This window comes from Homarus americanus, unplaced genomic scaffold (genome assembly GCF_018991925.1).
Source record: "Homarus americanus isolate GMGI-L3 unplaced genomic scaffold, GMGI_Hamer_2.0 scaffold19117, whole genome shotgun sequence".
Classification (NCBI taxonomy): Eukaryota; Metazoa; Arthropoda; class Malacostraca; order Decapoda; family Nephropidae; genus Homarus; species Homarus americanus.
Window position 1 is genome coordinate 1,427,013 of NW_024754704.1, and position 19,654 is coordinate 1,446,666.

Sequence of the window (19,654 nt, forward strand, 5' to 3'; positions counted from 1 at the left end):
GTCATCCCTGTATTAACAAACCTATCCCAACCCAACCTAACCTAACCTAATGTAGCCACAGAACCCAGGAATAATATCTAACCTAACGGGGTGGGACCCCCCCCCCCCAGACCCTCCAAATTCCAATAGTTAAATTCCTAAGATTCCCGGGATGACAAAAATAATACCCAAAGGGGTTGGGTAGAGGTGAATTCACATTTAAATCGTCTAACACATTATCGTGGAAAGTTGTATACAGGGTATATACTTTTTTACTGTATTAGAATGCTAAATTGCAGAAACTTTCTTTGTATAATCAAAGGCAGAAGAGGCACGTATGCAAGGGTTCAAAATTAAATATGAGATTTAACAAATCCGAACAGTTCACGAAAGACTATATGAAGTACAATATATACAGTAGTCTTCACCCTGGCACAGGTGTAAGGCTCGGAAATGAAAGCAGGGAAACGTAGAAATGGAGGAATCAGATTGTGAGAATAATTTAGCGGTAATAATAAGTAGGTGGTGGTCACGCTCGGTTAAGGAGTGGTGGGTGGTGGTGGCCGTCAGTGGTGTAATGGTTAATATGCAGTATTGGGGACTCTTACATAACCTGACATGTATAATAAATTTTTTTTATCCTTATGGCTTCATTGTATAATTTATGATCAATGAAATCCTGTGTATTGTTTTATTTTACAATGTTTCAGTATGTTAAAAGTTGAAAAGCTTTTCTTAGAATGGTTCATTGGTTTGGGGGCTTCAGAGGGCCTGGAGCATATGTCTGATCTAATCTAAAGTTTACACCAGGGAAAGTGGGTCCTGGCGGCGATGATTTCGTTCTGGTGTTTGTGCTGGCCTGAGTTCTCCTCCGTGAGCCCTGCCTTTATATACCTTGGCTTGTGCTACTGAAGAGTCGTGGCCGAGGACTGACCGACTAGTGTGTACAACTCGGGGTGTACCCGTGTCTGAAGGTATCATGTTTAAAGGATTGTCCCTGTGTTGTGAAGTTCGTCGGCAGCCATATACAGTACCTCAGCAGCCGGGTCGAAAGTTATTGTAAGTACCATACCATTCACCTTTATTTGGAAGAGTTGACAAGTAAACTTTTGAGGATCAAGCAATTGGGTGAACAGTTAATGCTTCTATTTGATATCCTTTCATATCAAATAAAAAAATAAAAAAAATCCTTCTCAGGAGGCAGAAGCCACTGGAGAAGGCGCGCCTCACCGACTTCTGTGTTGCCAACAATGATCTTGGCTGCTGGGTGGAGAGTCTTCAGATGGAGGAGTTGACTAAGGGATGTTGGCCTGTAGAAGGTGACCCGTGGACCCCTTAACTCCAGGTATTGGTTGTCCAAGTCATTCCGTATCTGAGTAGGAGACAAACCCTGTCTGTACCATTCTGATCTGCTGAATTACCAATCAGCTCCTTGACAGTTCATGATAAAACACATTAACTGCTTGACTGGCATACTATCCACATGACTGTCACATCAAGGACAAACAGAGTGGTCCTCTCTCACTCCTACAGGCGATACCATGTACAGGGTGAACATAACTGGTCGTATCTTATTACAAAAGTAAATACTCACTAACAGAAAGTCAGTCAGTGGAGGATGCACCAATACTCTGCCCAAGTAATAGTCAGTACCTGGTTATCATCTGTAAACCTTACCTTCAGCTCGGGAGGGAAGATGATATCCTGGCTGGGGTCATAAGGTTTGAACTGACTGGGGTCACATAATACATCACACACGTCTGTTTCTCCGTTGAGGTCGTTGGCGATACCAGTAACTTCATTAGTATTACAGGAGGTGTTGTCCACTGGTCCACTGTCATAGGTGTTTGCTGCTTGGATATGAAAGTCTAGTGTAAACACAGTGAAATTCAAGCTATAGATCACCCCCTGTTGGCTCCATTACATAATGTCTCTCCTTTTTTTTTTTTACTTTCCTGGCGTTTATCATCTCGAACAAACAAAAAAGGAAAGTATAATAGTTTACCTTTCATTTAGTTTATATAATTTCTCATTTTCTATAACCATGCAAATAATATTAAAGAAAACTATCATACTGCCCCTTAAACACTGCCTCATGAGACCATTCGCTACAGTACATCGTTCTCTTTTCTCTGATTCACGTGATCAGTCAGTGATAGTTGTGTACACTGATTAAGCTAAGCCAATCAGCATCTGCCTCCACCAGTTTTAAACTCTTACTCCTCCCACGTGTGTGTTATCCTCCGTCGCACTACATATCATTTTTAACTTGGTGAATCATGACAGGATTGCACCAGAAGTTTATCATGTGGACAAAGTACAAATCTGGGTGTCTCATGGAGCCTAGTCCCATACTTGGCAGGGGCCTGGAAGCAGCTTAGTGCACACAAAATATATCAGTCATCAGTTAAATCAAAAGTCCACCATGTTTCTAAATAAAAAACATTTGTATAAGTAACATGACATGCGATCAGCTCGGGGAAGGGGACACCCACCTTCAGGGGAGATTTGGCCACTGTTCCTGCAGCAGTTGACTTTACCACAGCCACCTGTTGCCTCTGAGGTGAGACTTCGGAATCCCTCCAGGATGGGTCGGTAGCCCGTACACCGACACAAGTTCCCTGCAGAGTGCAGTAGTGTTTTATCTACCAGTTTTCTCTCTCCCCAGCATTACTTGTTATTAAGGTGCATCTCAGATAATAGAATATAATCTGTCAATTTGGGAAATATATAGCTTAAATGTTATCATAAAACACATGTTGTAAAGTCACAAATTTGTGACCTTTGGGTTAGTAACAACAGTTTAGTTGGTGAAAAGTAAACCACAAGGACGGGTATAAGGAGGTCGGCAACTTACTCACCCTCAGTTTGGTGGAGAAGGAGCTACGTAGGTGGGATGTTACTTGACCAATAATTCTTTAACCTATCATAAATTAGTTTATTGTTCTTGACATTATTAAGAAGTTGGTGGTCAGCTCACCTGTGAAGTACTCATCAAGGTCGGCCATGGAGGGCTTGGGGTTGTTCCTCAGGAGTGTGTACATGGACATAACTATACCAGGGGTACAGAAGCCACACTGGGAGCCATGGGACCGTGCGAGGCGTTCCTGCACGGCGTGGAGGCCCGTGGTGGTGGAGCCGATGCCCTCCACGGTGGTGACAGCAAGACCATGCATTGCCACCACAGGGGCGAGGCACGCGTTAACTGAGTAGTGCCTGTTGAGGACACACACCTGTTAGCCACGGGACCACTGGTACAGGAGAACAGATGCTCCTCGGGGGTACCAGAAGGGAGGGAAACATAAATTAGGAAAGTGAATACTCATCAGAAACATCCATTTTCTTTAGGAATGATCAGTCCTCTGTGCATGTTCCTTATAATACTTAAATACTCCCTTGATGTTGGACGGCTGATGATTAAGTATGAAAGGCAGGGGATGGTGTAAAAATGCTAAGGGTGGAGGAGACACTGAACATGTAAGGGGGTGAACAGAGACTGATAGTGCTTGAGGACTTGACACTAATGGGTGCAGGGGCAAGCAAACATTGAAATTGCAGGAAGGGAAGCTGCAAGTGAAGGGAGGAGGTGTAGACATTTCATTTACTTGCGACATTTGAAATTTTGTTGGGGAGGGGGGGGATGAAAATATTGAAATTGTTGGGGGGAGACATTGATCTGCAGATGCAGAAGCTGTATACAGTGAGCTTGGAGAGCCCAGGAGAGAGGGGGGTAAAAATACAAGTGGTCATTTGTTACTTTCTAGCCGGTCAGGTAGTGAGTCAGTTCTCAGTTACTCATTTTGACAAGTATTGGACATGTAAGGGCTCTTGAAAGTATCTAAAGATGTAGTGTTGGTCAAGTCTGGACTTATAGGAGCTCACACTTGTGTTGTCACAAGATTCTAGTAGATCATTCTAAGAGTTAAGAATCCGGGCCTGGCTTGTAGGAGGCAGTGGAACAAGATTCATAGAAGCACTATGTTAGAGGTACTCACACCACTTTCTCATGGGCTCGATCATAACTGGAGAGCATGACGGTACAGGCACCACACCCGCCCTCGCCGCACCCTAGCTTCGTCCCACACAGCCGCACTCTCTCTCAGTTAAGGAAAATACACAACACCAAAAATAACACCACATTACTTACTACAAAACACTCTGCATATACAGGTGAATGTAAAATATTCATGTGTACCTGTAAGATTGTATCATATACATGTAAATGGGACGGTGAGGGTTCTCTTATATGCCCTCCCTCCTCCCCCCAAAAAACCAACATATATATATATATATATATATATATATATATATATATATATATATATATATATATATATATATATATATATATATATAATTACACACAGAATGACTGGTCATTTTATGCTTATCGTCGGTCATCTTCGCACCTCCCACACTATCATTACTGCCCCACACACAGTATCTCACCCCCACCACCATCCTACACACACTACCCCCACCACCATCCTACACACACTACCCTTACCACCACCATCCTCCACACACTACTACTACTACTTTGGTGTCACTCGGAATTGAGTATGGCGATCATCCAGCTATGAGACAATGATATGAGTTATTAAGGATGTCACCTTAGTTGGTGAGTTTTAAGGTGACTAAAGATGCCAATACGGGTCCGGCAGGGTCGTCCACAGATGTTGCACTTGTGGATGGCTCCATCTAGTGCAGGAGGGGCTGGGTTTGCAGTCGGGCTAACTCGAAAGTATTGACACCTTCTTGTGTGGTGCTCCTCCAAGCGTTATGGTGTGGAGTAATCGTCTCCCAGGTGAGGGGGTCGATTTGGCACTTTTTCGGGTTTCTCTTAAGACTATCCTTATTCCTTTTCAGTTGCCCGCCAGCATTACGTTTACTATTCGTTAGGTGACTCTAAAGTAGCTGCTTTGGCAGTCTACTGTCGTCCATGTGGGTAACATGGCCAGTCCAACATACACACACACATCATCATCATCAATAACACAGACACTCGGGGATAGAAACACAAATTACATGTCAAACTCTCCACACAAAAGATATATACGATGCACGTACAGTCACGTTCAAGATTCTTCGAACACTACTGGAGACAGCTGGCAACTCAAGGCCGTTTGTTTACTATACTACGTAGTAAAAAATATGAATGAATGTAAAAGTGATCGGGCTTTGTTGTTTCGCATTATATTATGCCTTTCTGCTAGTATATACTGTTAATTTCCACGAAGCTCCTCGGCGTCACCATAGACAACAAACTAAATTGGAAACCACACGTCAGTGAAATTGTCAAATCCTCCAGTTTCCGTCTCCACCTCCTCCGCCGACTCAAGTCCCTCGGAGTTCCTGCACCCGAGCTCCTCAGTGTTTACACAACATTCATACTTCCCAAGCTCACCTATGCCTCCCCCACCTGGTCTTCCTCCCTAAATGCCACACAACTTAAACACCTAGAAAAAGTGCAAAAGAGGGCATGCAAGATTATTCTCTCCCCTTCCTACTCCACATATCAAGAAGTGCTCAACACACTGACCCTTTCGACTCTCACTGACCATCACCACGACCTCATCTGCAAATTTGGTGAGAAGCTTCTGCACCATCCTCGACACCGGCTCCTACTACCACCTGAGATCCCTAGCCCGAGAATTGCTGTTCGACACCACAACCGCATCCAGCCCATATGTGCACGAACTGATCGCTATAAGAACAGCCCAGTCCCAACCATTGTAAAAATTATCAATAACTTGTAATAAACCAGTGTATTCATTCCCAGTAAACACTACTCCTTGCACTGTCACTATGTTGAAATGCACTGTAGTTTGAGCTTTTCCCCATCTAGTTATTATATATCTTATTTGTATCACTTATGTTACTTGTATATTATTTGTAATTCGAAACCCATTCCCCAAATATGTAACTGTATATTTTCAGCCTTCTGGCTGCCAAGCTCTTTCAATAAACCGTTAATTATTATTATTATTATTATTATTATTATTATTATTATTATTAATTTGATTTTAAAATGGATAGAACCTATATGAATTTATATTTAGATAAATAAACATAAGTAAAAATCGGTAAGTATGTTAAAGAACATCATGCACAGCTGTGTGCAGGCTGTTTATGAGGTTGCCTGTTTATCATTAATTTATACTAATATTGTCTTCAAACGTTTAATCCCTTTTGGGTAATTAATCCAGTTGTACTAAACCGATGCTAAACAAAACTTCTTTCTAAAGACCCTGATTTCTTGCAACACAAACTGCTGTTTTACTTACCTGTGTGTGTGTGTGCATGTGGAGTGTGTGCGTGTGTGTGGTGTGTGTGTGTGTGTGTCAGTCTGTGTCTGTATTTAATAATGACGTTGTTCAATTGAAGGTGATGGTAATTAATCTTACGAACCATCCGTCTGTTGGTGTGAATTAGTACTGTTGTTATAATCATGGTCGTGGTTGTTATAATCATGGTCGTGGTTGTTATAATCATGGTCGTGATTGTTACAATAAGGGTCATACCTGAGACTAACACAGGTAGAATAAACCCCACACCTAATCTTTAATCTCAATAAACCCAGATTTACCTCACCTAATCAACAGGATTAGAGACCATTAGGATTGTACCACCAATACTGATACATTTCACACTGGATTAATAACAAAACATTTAATCACCTTTCCAATAGCTAATGTCTTACGGATATCTTATCAAGTTGTGAGTCTTACATGTCTATATAATTATGTTTTATTCTTACAAATATTTATAGTTCGTTGTGTATTGTATGGTATAGTATTGTATGGTATTGTACTGTATTGTATCCGGCTGACAGCTTACAGCTAATGAGGGTGCGGCAAGTCCGTAGACTTGCATGATTAATTAGGGTGCATTTTCCATCGTAAATAAAATGGTTTATTAATGGCTTCCTAAAGGAACCATCGACATGGGACCAGGTTTGTTCCACTCTAAGAATTTTTTGCGATTTTTCTACCAAGTTTGATGAAAAACGATGGTGCCGTTTCGTCTGCACAGACAGATAAGCAGACAGACAGACAGACATATATTTGGATAGCTCTATAGTATATTAGACAAGTTGTTGATAATTTTTACAATGGTTGGGACTGGGCTGTTCTTATAGCGATCAGTTCGTGCTCGTATGGGCTGGATGCGGTTGTGGTGTCGAACAGCAATTCTCGGGCTAGGGATCTCAGGTGGTAGTAGGAGCCGGTGTCGAGGATGGTGCAGAAGCTTCTCACCAAATTTGCAGATGAGGTCGTGGTGATGGTCAGAGAGAGACGTGAGGGTCAGTGTGTTGAGCGCTTCTTGATATGTGGAGTAGGAAGGGGAGAGAATAATCTGTGTGTGTGTACCTGTGTCTCTTAATTCGTCGGCTTAAGAGAATTTCCTCGCCAAATCGAGAAATCTTTGGGTATATTTACGAACTGAACGAGACAACAGCATGGGTGAATAGGCCTTCATATATATATGTGTGTGTGTGTTTCAATTCAATTTCAATTGTTTATTCCTTGATAGAGGAAGCGGGATCCTAGTGCTGTCACTAGGTACCCCTGTACAATGACACCAGAAGCATCTGGCAAGTGTGACAAGTATATACAGTATAAATATTATAAAGGGGCTTACTAAAGCCTAAGGAAGGAAGGATATTCCTTTAACACATAAGCAATATTATTTACAAAATATCTGGCCAGTATGGGGAGGATCATCGTGTCTCCGTCAGGGGGTCGTGGAGTGGTGGTCTAGCAGGTGTCACGGAAGCGTTGTGTGTGGGGACATCTTAGGAGGTAGTGGTTAAGGGTGCTGCTGTCAGGTCTTTTGCATAATGCACAAGAGCGTTTCTCAGGGGATGCGGGGATACCCCCTTTCCCCTTTCCGCGACCCTTTCCCATAGACATACGAGAGGTCAGGAAGTTTACGGAGGATATCGTACCAGGTGGGCGGGGAATCCAGGGGGATGGCTGCTTCCCGAGCTTCTCTCTGTTTGCGGCGAATTTGGGTCCTAAGCTGTAAAAGTGTTCGAGGAACAACGTAGTCAGGTGTGGCCTTGTTGCAGCCAGTCTTGGCAAGGCCATCTGCTGCCTCATTCCCCAAGATACCGACATGACTGGGTATCCATAGGAATGTCACAGGACGGCCTGCATCCTGAAGTGTGGATGTTAACCCTTGTATTCGGAGGATGAGGTCCTTATTTTCCCCTGATCCAAATGCGATCCCGTCGAGAGCAGGCCTGAAATCGCAGCAGACAAGCAAGGAGCAGAAACCATCTGCTTCTTCCTCAGCGAGAAGGGCAGCAAGGAGGGCTATTAGTTCAGCCTGAGTGGAGGATGCCCCGTCAGAAACTCTGAGAGACAGTTTGATAGGCTCAGGGGCATCAGGACGGGAGATGTAGACACCAGCCCCGGCCCGACCTGTAGCGGGGTCAGCAGAACCATCATTGTAGAGGACTACCCTACCTGGGGACCAGTGGGCGATCTTGGAGAGATGGTATTTGCAGAGAATAACAGGGTTCACGTGGGATTTCGGGAGCGGTCCACCGAGGGCAATCAATTCAGGTTGAAAATCCAGCCAGGGAGGAGACGAACCAACAGCAGGGGTGACAACAATATCAGGCAGGAGGTCGTGTTCCTGAAGGGCCAGGATGAGTGACCCTCGCCACTGTCTTCTAGATGGAGGTCGGCCTCGGACAGCAGGAGTCAAGTTGGCTTGGACATAGTTGCCCCGAGGATCCCGTAGAATGGAAACGGCAGTTTTTAGGTAAAACTCCTGGACACGATCCTGTAAGGGGGAAAGACCAAGTTCGGTATATAGAGAAGTAGAGCGTGTCCACTGAGGAGCCCCACGGATGATACGAGCAGCTTTCCTCTGGATAACTTCGAGACGGTTGACAGCAGTCCGACTAATGTTGACGAGGGCAGGGGCGGCGTAGTCGACACAGGAACGGACAACGGACTTGTACATGGTGAGAAGTACAGGGATGGTGGCACCAAGGGAACCCCTGCACATGGTAGAGAGGGGAGCGAGACGCCGAAAGCATGTCTCGAAGATAGCGGACTTCAGGGATCCGACAACGGGTGCGAGTTACATACACACCCAGGTATTTTGTCTCATTAACCCAGTCCAAGGGGTTTTCTGATAAAGAGAAGGGGTGGAGGTACAACATGGCCGTGCCACATGGCTTTTGTTTTCGCAGTTGAAAGAATAGTATTTGTTTTGTTTCTATATGTAATGGATATTTTGTTAGCTCCTACTGCTCAAACATAAAATAAAATTAAACATCTTTTTTCTTTTTCTTTATTTTACTTGTGGTTCAATTACTTAATTTTCTTTTAGCTATGCCTAAAAAATACAAACAAAAAACATTACATATGAAATAACATTGAAATTTAAAGATTTTTTTTCAATTCAAATTCAATTGTTTATTCCTTGATAGAGGAAGCGGGATCCTAGTGCTGTCACTAGGTACCCCTGTAGATTTTTTTCTACAGATATTTTTTTTTGAATACAGATTTCTTTAATTTTTGTCTGGGCACGCCCACGGAACGAGTGTCCAGACTGGCTGGTAAACTTTTCACTCCTGCTAATGGAACGTATTTTATAAAGAAATACACGCCGGGAGAGTGAATAATTAATATCGTCCATGAGTAATAATAATATTGTGCTTCTGTGTTCGCACCCATAAAGTTGTCGGGCTGTATATGAGATTGACCCTTAGGTCTATTGCATTGCCTTTTTTTTTTATCACTGTCCCATTTTCCCGTAAAAGTCTATCGGGACACATATTTATCCCGTATAGGAGTGGCCGTGATACGCTGACTGACTTAAAACAACATATTTAATTCTTGTCAGTTTTCTGTCTATTGTGGTGTGTTTACCTCCCTGCACCATGACCGCTCACTTGTGTTTGTTGTTAGGTGATTTATTTGATTTTTTACAAGGTCTTAATGTTGTTCAGTGTCGTGTTGGAAAGTAGTGGTAGGGAGTAATTGCCCGACAAAAGTATGAAAAAAAGGTATTGCAGAAACGATAATAAATAAAGCAGTTAATTATAAAAAAAAACGGATACCTATTGTGTGGTTTTGTTGATAACAGTAATAAGTTTAGTGAGGATTAATTAACTAATATTATCAGTAGAAGGTAAAAGGATACGTTTGGTCCTGAGGTAGGTGAGGAGAGTCCATTCTGGGTCCACCGATGAGTCCTCCACCTGCAACATAAACATATAAAGTTCATTTTATGCCGAGTCCCTGACGACACCTCACCAAAATACGTTCAGTAGATAATTTCAGAATCTTATAAATTAACTTCAAACCATCATAAAAATAACTTCAAAATCTCCTACATTCACTTCGAAATCCCGTAGATAACTTCAAAACCTCATAAAGATAAATTAATTTTTAATCCCGAACAAAACCTTAACCTAATGGTAACTTCTGTAACAGTTACGTTCGTTGAAATGAACGAATGAAACTGTTCTAGCCAGGGATATATTACTGCGCGTTCATATGGCTAGTGACTGGTGTTAAATTAATTTACAACACGTCAGCATGTCAAGTTGTATTACTCTCAGTACATTAGAGCAGTCAGAAATTGATACAACATGAGTTACGAGATGGACGCCTAGTGCTTTACGCCATCTATAGTCACGGCTGAGTCTCGGTGTAATGTTTGTGTTGCCATTTACGTGAGTTAGGTCGATGTATTCTCTGGAGAAATCAGTACAAGTAACGACAGCGATAATCACCAACATATCCTAACCCAATGAATATGTTGACCTGCTAGGTGATGAAAGAAAGTATAGCTGGCTTAGGCTGTAAGGTAGAAAATAACATCAAAAGTACAATGATTTTCTACCACATTGTGAAAATGTTCTGCCTAAATTTTGTCTCCTAAAAGATGTTGTATTAAAAATACAGTACTACCTAGTTAAGGTAAAATACCTGTAGGTTTTATCTTATTTCTTACTACTTATTCGTAGTTGTACTGAGCACTGACCTACTAAGCAAAGCTGTTCTATGTCCACAGTACCTGTTCAGATTTTTTGTTCTTTAGCCGAAGTATATGTATCTTTATATTTTCATATACGAATTTTACTTAACGTACTAACCTTTCAGAATCCCTTTACTGGGATTATATTGTTATGCTTACTTCATCACATGGCGAGGCGTGACCTGGCGAGCGTGTCATCTTGGACATCTCTGAACAAAAGATTAACAGTTGGTATAAAGGCTACGATGACGCGTCATTTTAGGCAGGGTATATTAAGCAGTACCCCAACACCCTCCCCTTATAAAAACTCTGGACAGCACTCAACGGTTTCCCTTGTTATCCCCTGTACAATATGCTCACTCTAGATACCGCAGACATACTCTTCCTCTTCTCCAGAACCTATATAATCACGTTATTTAACGCCAAAATTTGATTCATTACACTCTTTGGTTCATAACTAACTGTTCTGCTCCAGTTATCTCACTACCAACTCATACCTTACACTTTATACTCAACTGACTTATTACACTATAATTTTTACATTCGTTCTTACCATAGTTCTTCGTATACAAGGGAACAACCTTACATGCTGTTCGTTATAATCCGCTGATATTTTTCTCTCCGTCACTCTCACGTTCCCATCGTCTCGCCCATATACTGTATTTTCTTTGCCAATCTTAACCTTATTTACTGTACTCTTCTTTATTAGTCTTTTCCTCCTTCGTTCTCATAAACAAGACACTTCCTTCTATCCTGTCCCTGCAATATTCTTACCACTTTTATTGCTTCCTATTTTCATATTATTTTTGCAATATGCCCGCTTTCACTCTTGACTTGTTGGTTGTATATAATATAATAGTTATATATACTATTTTTTCTTTTGTTGACAGCAGCAGTGTGTAAGAGAAAATGGATCACCAAGCTGACATCTGACGAAGAGGTTAAAACTTAATGCTATTATTGCAGCATGTTTTAACCTGAATGGACAGTTCTTCCGTTGGTGGTGACGTACGAAGGTCAGTAAATGAAGTTTTGCAATCTGAATTGACAGTTGTAAAACATAAACTTACAAACATTGGAACAAATGACGTAGGAGAGACTGCTCCAACTGCTCCTCGACGTTATTTGATGCTATATTTGTCCAATAGGGCCGAAAAATGCTGTACGTACAATTATGTATTCTTATCCGGTAAAAAAAAAAAAAAATAAAATATTCCAAGTCCTATTTCGAAACAGAGTTGAATTACTTAACGCAAATATAAATGTAGGTTTTATGTTCGTCTGGGCCACCTCTCGTTCCAAGCCCCAGAACCGCCGCCCCCCAGTTCAGTGTCAGCTCTCTAATTACACCAATTTGGTCCATCCTGCCAGGCAGCCTTACAACATGACGTACCCTTCCTCTCTCTCCCACCTTCCTGTGCTTGGTCTTCTCTATGTACTATGTTTCGACACTATATTGGAGGTGGACTTTACATAAACAATTGATAAGCCTTGAATATTTGTAAATTATCGTAGTTTCGTAATACTGTATATAACACCTTGACTACGACGACTTTACTTCCTTGCGACATGTGCCTCGTATACTCAAATAGAATAGGTAATCGTCTTGAAAGGGGTGACAGACATTATATTCCAAGTATTAACTCTTTACACTCATTGGGTTACATCATCGTACTTAAATTAAAGGGCTGATTATGCTATTCACTGGGCTAATTCATCGTGCTCAGAAGTTAAAATTCTGCGTTAGCATTTTGTTCTGAATTGTTCAAAAAGATTTGAAGGAGTGTTGTAAGTCCTTAGAGAAAGTGTTGGTTCATCACTGATAACAGATCCATACAAGATCGATAAAGCAGAGTGATCACAGAGCATTGATAGGCGAGCGACCGAGCTGTCGGTTATCTAATATTATAATTTCTTGTTACATTCAACGAGTCCTAATTCAACGAGACCAATAACCAGTTCATATTTAAATGAGTTGATTGTGTGTGTGTCACCAGTGGCCTGTGTTCACGTAGGGCGCTGTTTCCCAACCTAGACTGACATTTTTCTTTTTGTTGTTGTTTATACATGTACACACGCATACGCATTACTAACATATATAAATACCTCAGTACCTCTTAGCGTGGCGAGTTTGAATTAACTTAAAACAAATTTAAGTAAAATATGGAAACATCTTTAACAACTTGGGGATCAGGAGGCAGACATTGTTGTTATCGCTGCTGGTTTTTGATAGCCTAATACGACGTCTCTCTCGATAACTTATACACGTGATCCCCCCTGAAGGTGTTTGTGCCGTGGTTTAACATTATTTACTAGAAGTACGCGTGAGTAATGAGTAACAACCCGTAAGATTCAGTGACGTCACGCGAAAAACTACTTAAGATTTAGAACAATGCGAAATATTACTTACTCTATTTTCACCTAATAAGAAATATTTTGTGAAAAAGTGGCATAAATTCCTGTTTAATGCCGTTTAAGAGGTTTGTTATCCTTTTTCCCTTATTAGATGTTATATTTAATAGATTCCTATTTCTTAGAACACATTGGGAGGTTTTATAAGAATTCGACCATTTTAAATTACAATTACTGCCATAAAAAATGTAATTCAAAATAAACAGTGTCAAAATTGAGTCAAATAAAAAAATACTGTACCGCGCCAGCATAAGCCTAACGTGTGACGCAACTCCCGTTATTATTAATTAATATCACGCAGACGGTCCAGCACTTACCGTTCTTCTCCCTCACAGTCCACACAAGTATATTTTTGAGGGGTTGATACCGTTGGGTGATGGAGGGTCACTGTTATGGTAAAACTTGCCAGTATTTATACCAACTAGTAGGCCTATAGGTTTAGGAGGGAGATAGGAAGGAACTGGTTCACAAATAGGGTGGTGGACGAGTGGAACAAGCTTAGCAACTTTGTAGTAAGTGCTGGGACGCTGGAAAGTTTCAAAAGGAGACTGGATAGATTCATGGATGATAGAGAGTGGTAGTAACTCTCGACAGGAGCTGCCAGGCACAGGCCAACCGGCCTATTGCAGACTCCTTATTTTCTTATGTTCTTATGTACTAGCTATCAAATGATGTGTTTTTCTTTCCTTTTTAATTCATATAAATATAAGTAATCAGATACACACACTTTACTTCACATCTATTCATCTAGGTCATATCTGTTACACCAGCCTCGTTCATCTTAACCAGGTCATTTATTTTATACATTACACTTAGAAAATATTAATTTCTTCACTACATTTAAGAACATAAGAACATAAGAATGCAGGAAACTGCAGCGGGCCTATTGGCCCATACTGGGCAGTCCCGTTTACACCCAACCCCTATTGCTCATATAAGCATCCAACCTATGTTTGAAGCAATTCAGCGTATTCGAGTTAATGATGATATTTGGTAACTTGTTCCATTCATCCACTACTCTGTTTCCAAACCATTGTTTACCTATTTCACGCCGAAATCTAAATTTGTTACGAGTTCGCTCCTGGTTGGATAGTTTGAGTACCTTTGTAATGTCCCCTTTGTTTAGCCCTGCCTTCCACTTATACACCTCTATCAGGTCGCCCCTCGCTCTACGTCTCTCAAGGGAGTGCAAATTAAGATGCACTGCGCCATTCACACATCCAGCTATGTGACCTTGGATGGATGGCTTGTACACGTTGCCTGGGGATATATAGACGTCAAGACATTACACCACTCCTCCCTCACAACAATTCATTATTTAACTTGTCATTTCACTACTTATAAGCTAACTAGCGGCTCGGGCAGGTGGTCTGATCTCTGTTACTTTGTTATGATCTTTATTGTCCCGTGTTAGTACAGGAGGAAACCGGAGTAACCTGAGAAAACCTCCCGTGGTCACTCTGGGTACACCCTTCCCACGTCTGTCCCGGCGCAGGACTTGAACCCAGGCCACAATAGTAAGAGCCAAGGGACATGTATCACACCCATATTATGGTGTCGGTACACCTTTTCCCCTGAGCTCTTCATTTTTGTCTTCTCTCTAAGTTATCTTTCTATGTATTTTGAATGTACCTATTACTCTTTCTGTTACATAAGAACATAAGAAAATAAGGAGTCTGCAATAGGCTGGTTGGCCTGTGCATGGCAGCTCCTGTCGAGAGTTACTACCACTCTCTATCATCCATGAATCTATCTAACCTCCTTTTGAAACTTTCCAGCGTTCCAGCACTTACTACAAAGTTGCTAAGCTTGTTCCACTCGTCCACCACCCTATTTGTGAACCAGTTTCTTCCTATCTCCCTCCTAAACCTAAACTTATCCAACTTAAATCCGTTGCTACGAGTCCTATCCTGCTCGGATATTATAAGAACTTTATCTATGAAACCGACAGTCAGGCGGTTAAAGGATATTTAGACTCTTCACTTAGTACGCGAACATTATAATTCGGTCAAACCTGTTGAATACAATTCATTTAGGATTTCAAATAAGTCATACATAGGCACTCCTACATAAATGTTTAATCCAATATATATTTACATAACAATCATGGCTATGTAATTAGTCTAATCTTAACACTTACAATGAGTACTCAATTTGCCATATTTCTATATTGTCACACTGATAAATGATGCAATGGACACAGTCTACCTGTGTACACAATAAATTCTAGTTAAACTTACGTGTTGAAAGTCTGGAGAGAAGCCAGGGTAGGTGTTGACTCTTAAGGTGTTTGCTGCTTGTGGTAACAATCTACATCCCCTTTATTGATTCCTTTCACCCACTTAAATATTTCTATCATATCTCCTCGCACTCTTCGTCTTTCTAAGGAATGCAAGTTTAGTTTCTTTAATCTATCTTGACATGGAAAGTTTATAAGTACCTGAATCATTTTCGTCATTAATTCGCTGCACCGACTCCAGGGAATTGATATCCATTCTATAATAAGGGCACCAGAACTGAACATTGTATATATTGACAGTATTTGTTCTTTCAATATTAAGTACGCTGCAATTGCTGGTGCTGAATTTCATTAGCCATTTTTCTGACCTCTCTTGCAGTTTATTTAAATCCTCCTGTAGTGCATTTGCATCCTGCCCTGAATTAATCTGCCGCCCTATTTTGGTGTCATCCGCAAACGTGCTTATGTCACTGCTGATACCAGTATTTAGATCGTTTGTGTAGATTACAAACAAGAGTGGGCCTAGTATTGACCCCTGGGGAACCCCACTGGTTACACAGCCCCACTCAGATTTAACACCATCTACACTGACCCTCTGTGTTCTATCGGTGAGCCATGATTTTATCCAATTTAAACCTTTCCCCTCGATACCATGAGCCTTAACTTTTCTCAGAAACCTCTGATGTGGTTCTCGTACACACTTGACTCACTTTTGCACACTCGTACACATTCACTTTTACATTACCTCACTCACTTTTACGCACTAGTTCATACACACTTTTATACACACCCAATCACTTTTTCACAATCAATCATTTTTATGCGCACGTAATTTCACTTTTTTCACTCTATATATTTACGCCATTATTAACAGCAGAAGCAGTACTTGCCTTCTTCCCATTCACGAAGAACACAAGTGTGGTGCAGGAATCCACGTTCTGAGGCATGGTAAAGACACGTGATGTTCAGAGGAGTAAGACAAGTAGTGAAGGAACAAGTACCAATATCAAGAGAGAGTGTTGCGCACTTTCACACTCGACCACGTCTGAACGTCAACTAGTGAGTACAGAAAACCTGTTGGGTAACAGTTGGGACTGGGTGGGCCGACCCAAGCGCTGAAGGTCAACCGTTAACTCAGCTTCCCGCGAGAGTCTACTTTTTCTGTTATAACTCTCAACTTTTGAAATAATAAACAAAAGGGGTCCTGGAGATCCGGACTCCCCTTTCCATCAGAAACTTGCAGTTTTTCTTTAATGCAGTATTGTATTCAGGTGTTTTTGTATAGTAAAAAGGAATTACTATTAACCTCAGAATATCTCCTAATATCAAATGCACATGGCTTAAAAATGGCCTGAAAATACCCTTGATTTCGGTCAGATTTAAAAAAAAATCTGGGGGTTTACAGCGCCCCCCCCCCTCCCCCCCAAAAAAACAACAACAACAACGAGAGGGCTCTCTATGCTTGCCATGTTTCCCCACCCACAACTTCTTGAACCCCCCATTTGATATTCCTGGATCCGCCCCTGATTAAAGCTTTGTTTTCTCAGCGTTCTTCACTTAATATGTCTCATTAATTGGGAATATGAGACCACCTCCCCAGCTGACTTACATACGCCGGACCAACGTTACCAGCGAGACAGTGACGGGAGGATACCGGGTGTGGTTAAATTATTAGAGGTTTTAGATGAGCTTATTAAGTTTCTATTCATCATTATTAATTTACAATATAATGGAAAAGTATCTATTTAATCATTGGTCCAATACTATATTTGCCTTTGTACTTAAATATTAAAATACTGTGATTGGCAAGAGTGTGTGTGTGTGTGTAGAGTGGAGGGGAAGGGGTGGCAGACCACCGGATATCGCTATGACTCATTGAGTCATTACTAACTCTAAATTTTACTTCAACTTATATTAATGGTGACTGAAAGATTCTTTCAATACACTTGGTAACCGTAGAGGTACGTCACGATAAACACTCACGTCGTTAATGAAGATGTATGCACTGTATGTACTTCGCGCCTTGAGGGGAGCATTACATTTATTATTAATAAGTGCATTGAGAACACCATGAACGAAGTGGAGGGTGTGATGTACGGCGTTTGATAATTGGTCAACTCCAAGTTGAACTAAAGAGCTGGAGACACGTTAAGCACCCTATATACTGTACTTCAGTGGTCTCCAACCTTGTGTAGGCTGTAGGCCCGGTCCTGTACACGACACACCCAGGACAAACGTCTAGTTTCTCTCTCTCTCTTTCTCACTATAAAGTCGTATCAAGTTATTACATATTTTCATTAATTTCACTCTTTCAAAGAATCCCAAATATTTTAAATTTTTCTAATAAACCCTTGCGGGCTCCATTAAATGGCTCCGAAATACAGGTTGGGGACCACTACTCTATGTTCCAATTTCTCATTAATTTTTTATCTTTCCAGAAATTCCCCAAATATTATGTCTCCTATTATCATCTTTCTATCTTGCATTTTATTCCCATTAAACACTTACTTGAACCTGTCACCCGCAAGATCCTCCCGGGGAGGTCGTGGGATGGGTTACTGCGCTGCTCTCATTGTTAAGGCGAATTCCTGTTTTGGGATGACAGACCCACCTCAAGAAGCCAATGTTTCCTCTGCTCAGTTTGATGACAACAGTATAGGGAAACTTACTCGAGAACTTTTTTTTTTAGAATAGACAATTGTTGATGAAATATATAAACTCTAATATACAGTACTTTTATTCATATAAACATAGTGTAGTTTAAGAAGGCTAACTGTGTTTTATAATCCTCTGAGTTGAATCTTTAGTTACAATTGTAAATATTTAGTTTTTCTTGAGCATATTATATAGGAACTAAATATAACATTACAGGTAACTAACATTACTTCCCTCCAACTTTTTTCACAACTGATAATGATTCTCTCGCTCGTTCAATAACACGGCCTCACTCCACCTTTCCTTGACCTTCACTCCACTTTTCTTTTTTTTTCTTTCTTTTTTTACGGGCATTAGCCTGTAGGGTATAGGATGTTTGTGTTCACACTCAGGATTGGATGGAGGAAGGAAACTCACAATGCGCTTTCTGTATATATATTGTTGTACAGTGCATTGCTTAGGAGTGACTAGGTGAGGAGAAGCTTGCTCAGAGGTCCTGTAGGGCGAGGAGGTTTTTGAGGAAGCTGGGTGGTGAGGAGCTGTGAGAGGTGTTGCTGGGCCGGTAGCCGAGTGTAGAATGGTCTCCCTGAACATGAACATGAAATGCTAGTGACAGGGGGGAAGGAGGTTCAGGGGAAGGATAAAGGGAGGATTGAAGTGAATTTTAGGAGGAGAGAATAGGTGCAGTGGCTAAACACCGCTTGCGTGAGGGAGTTCAAGTTGGAGGCAGCAGCAACTCGCCCGGACGCGGCCAGGAGGCGACAGGACAGAGTCAGGCTAGCGTCAGGTCAAGCGTCAGGTGCGTGTTGGGTTGGGCCATGGTTTCTCAGTGCTTGGTCGGCTTCATTGTGTGTGTTGTTTTCTTGTGTGGAGGAAATGTCTTGGTCTTCTGTCTTGGTATTCTTCTTAGCTTGATGTTGATTTTCTTCTAACTCTCCTCCTCTTCTTGCTCTCTTGAAGTGTCCATTCATTCGTGTTTGGGCCTTGTTGTTCGTCTTCCTCGTGTCTTATGTCCTCATAGGTGTGGAAGAAGTCGGAGACGGTGAGGTTGACCACGTGGGCTTCAGCTCCACGGGCCTCGTGGTGTTCTTGATTCTGTGTGGTGGGTGTCTTTTCTTGAGTTTTCTTTTCTTGGTTTTTCTTTTCTACTGGTTTTTTCTTGTCTTGGGAGCGTACAGCAAGGAGGGCCTCTTTGTAGCTCAGTTTCTTGTCGAGTCGAGCCTTGGCTATCCTTCATTCCTCCTTCCATTTCGGGCAGGTCCGATCGGCGGAGGAATGTGGGCCATCACAGGCAGCGCATTTTTTTACTGTGTTGGGGCAGACCGTGTAACGGTGTCCTGGGCTGCCACACAGGGAGCAGGT

At 41.6% G+C, this 19,654-nt stretch overlaps 1 protein-coding gene and 1 long non-coding RNA gene across 3 annotated transcripts in view; one reads left to right on the plus strand and one right to left on the minus strand.

Annotated features, from left to right (window-relative positions):
• The window catches only part of LOC121855940 (xanthine dehydrogenase/oxidase-like), a 34,893-nt gene extending 18,231 nt beyond the window's left edge, over window positions 1-16,662 (minus strand). The window contains exons 1-7 of one of the 2 annotated variants that reach the window (XM_042351157.1): window positions 16,528-16,662; window positions 10,147-10,204; window positions 3,975-4,071; window positions 2,960-3,195; window positions 2,475-2,600; window positions 1,657-1,829; window positions 1,210-1,351 (exon numbers count right to left, since the gene is read on the minus strand). In XM_042351157.1, the coding sequence (XP_042207091.1) occupies window positions 1,210-1,351; window positions 1,657-1,829; window positions 2,475-2,600; window positions 2,960-3,195; window positions 3,975-4,071; window positions 10,147-10,204; window positions 16,528-16,584 (889 nt within the window). In that variant the 5' untranslated portion in view covers window positions 16,585-16,662. Of the gene's footprint in view, window positions 1-1,209; window positions 1,352-1,656; window positions 1,830-2,474; window positions 2,601-2,959; window positions 3,196-3,974; window positions 4,072-10,146; window positions 10,205-15,638; window positions 15,863-16,527 lie in introns of those variants that run through there. The other variant, XM_042351158.1, reaches the window with a different exon arrangement.
• On the plus strand, window positions 119-16,632 carry LOC121855941. Its single transcript, XR_006086865.1, has 4 exons — window positions 119-1,038; window positions 1,177-1,324; window positions 11,877-12,002; window positions 16,512-16,632. It is a non-coding gene; the product is annotated as an uncharacterized LOC121855941 (long non-coding RNA).
• Window positions 16,663-19,654: the final 2,992 nt, after the last annotated feature.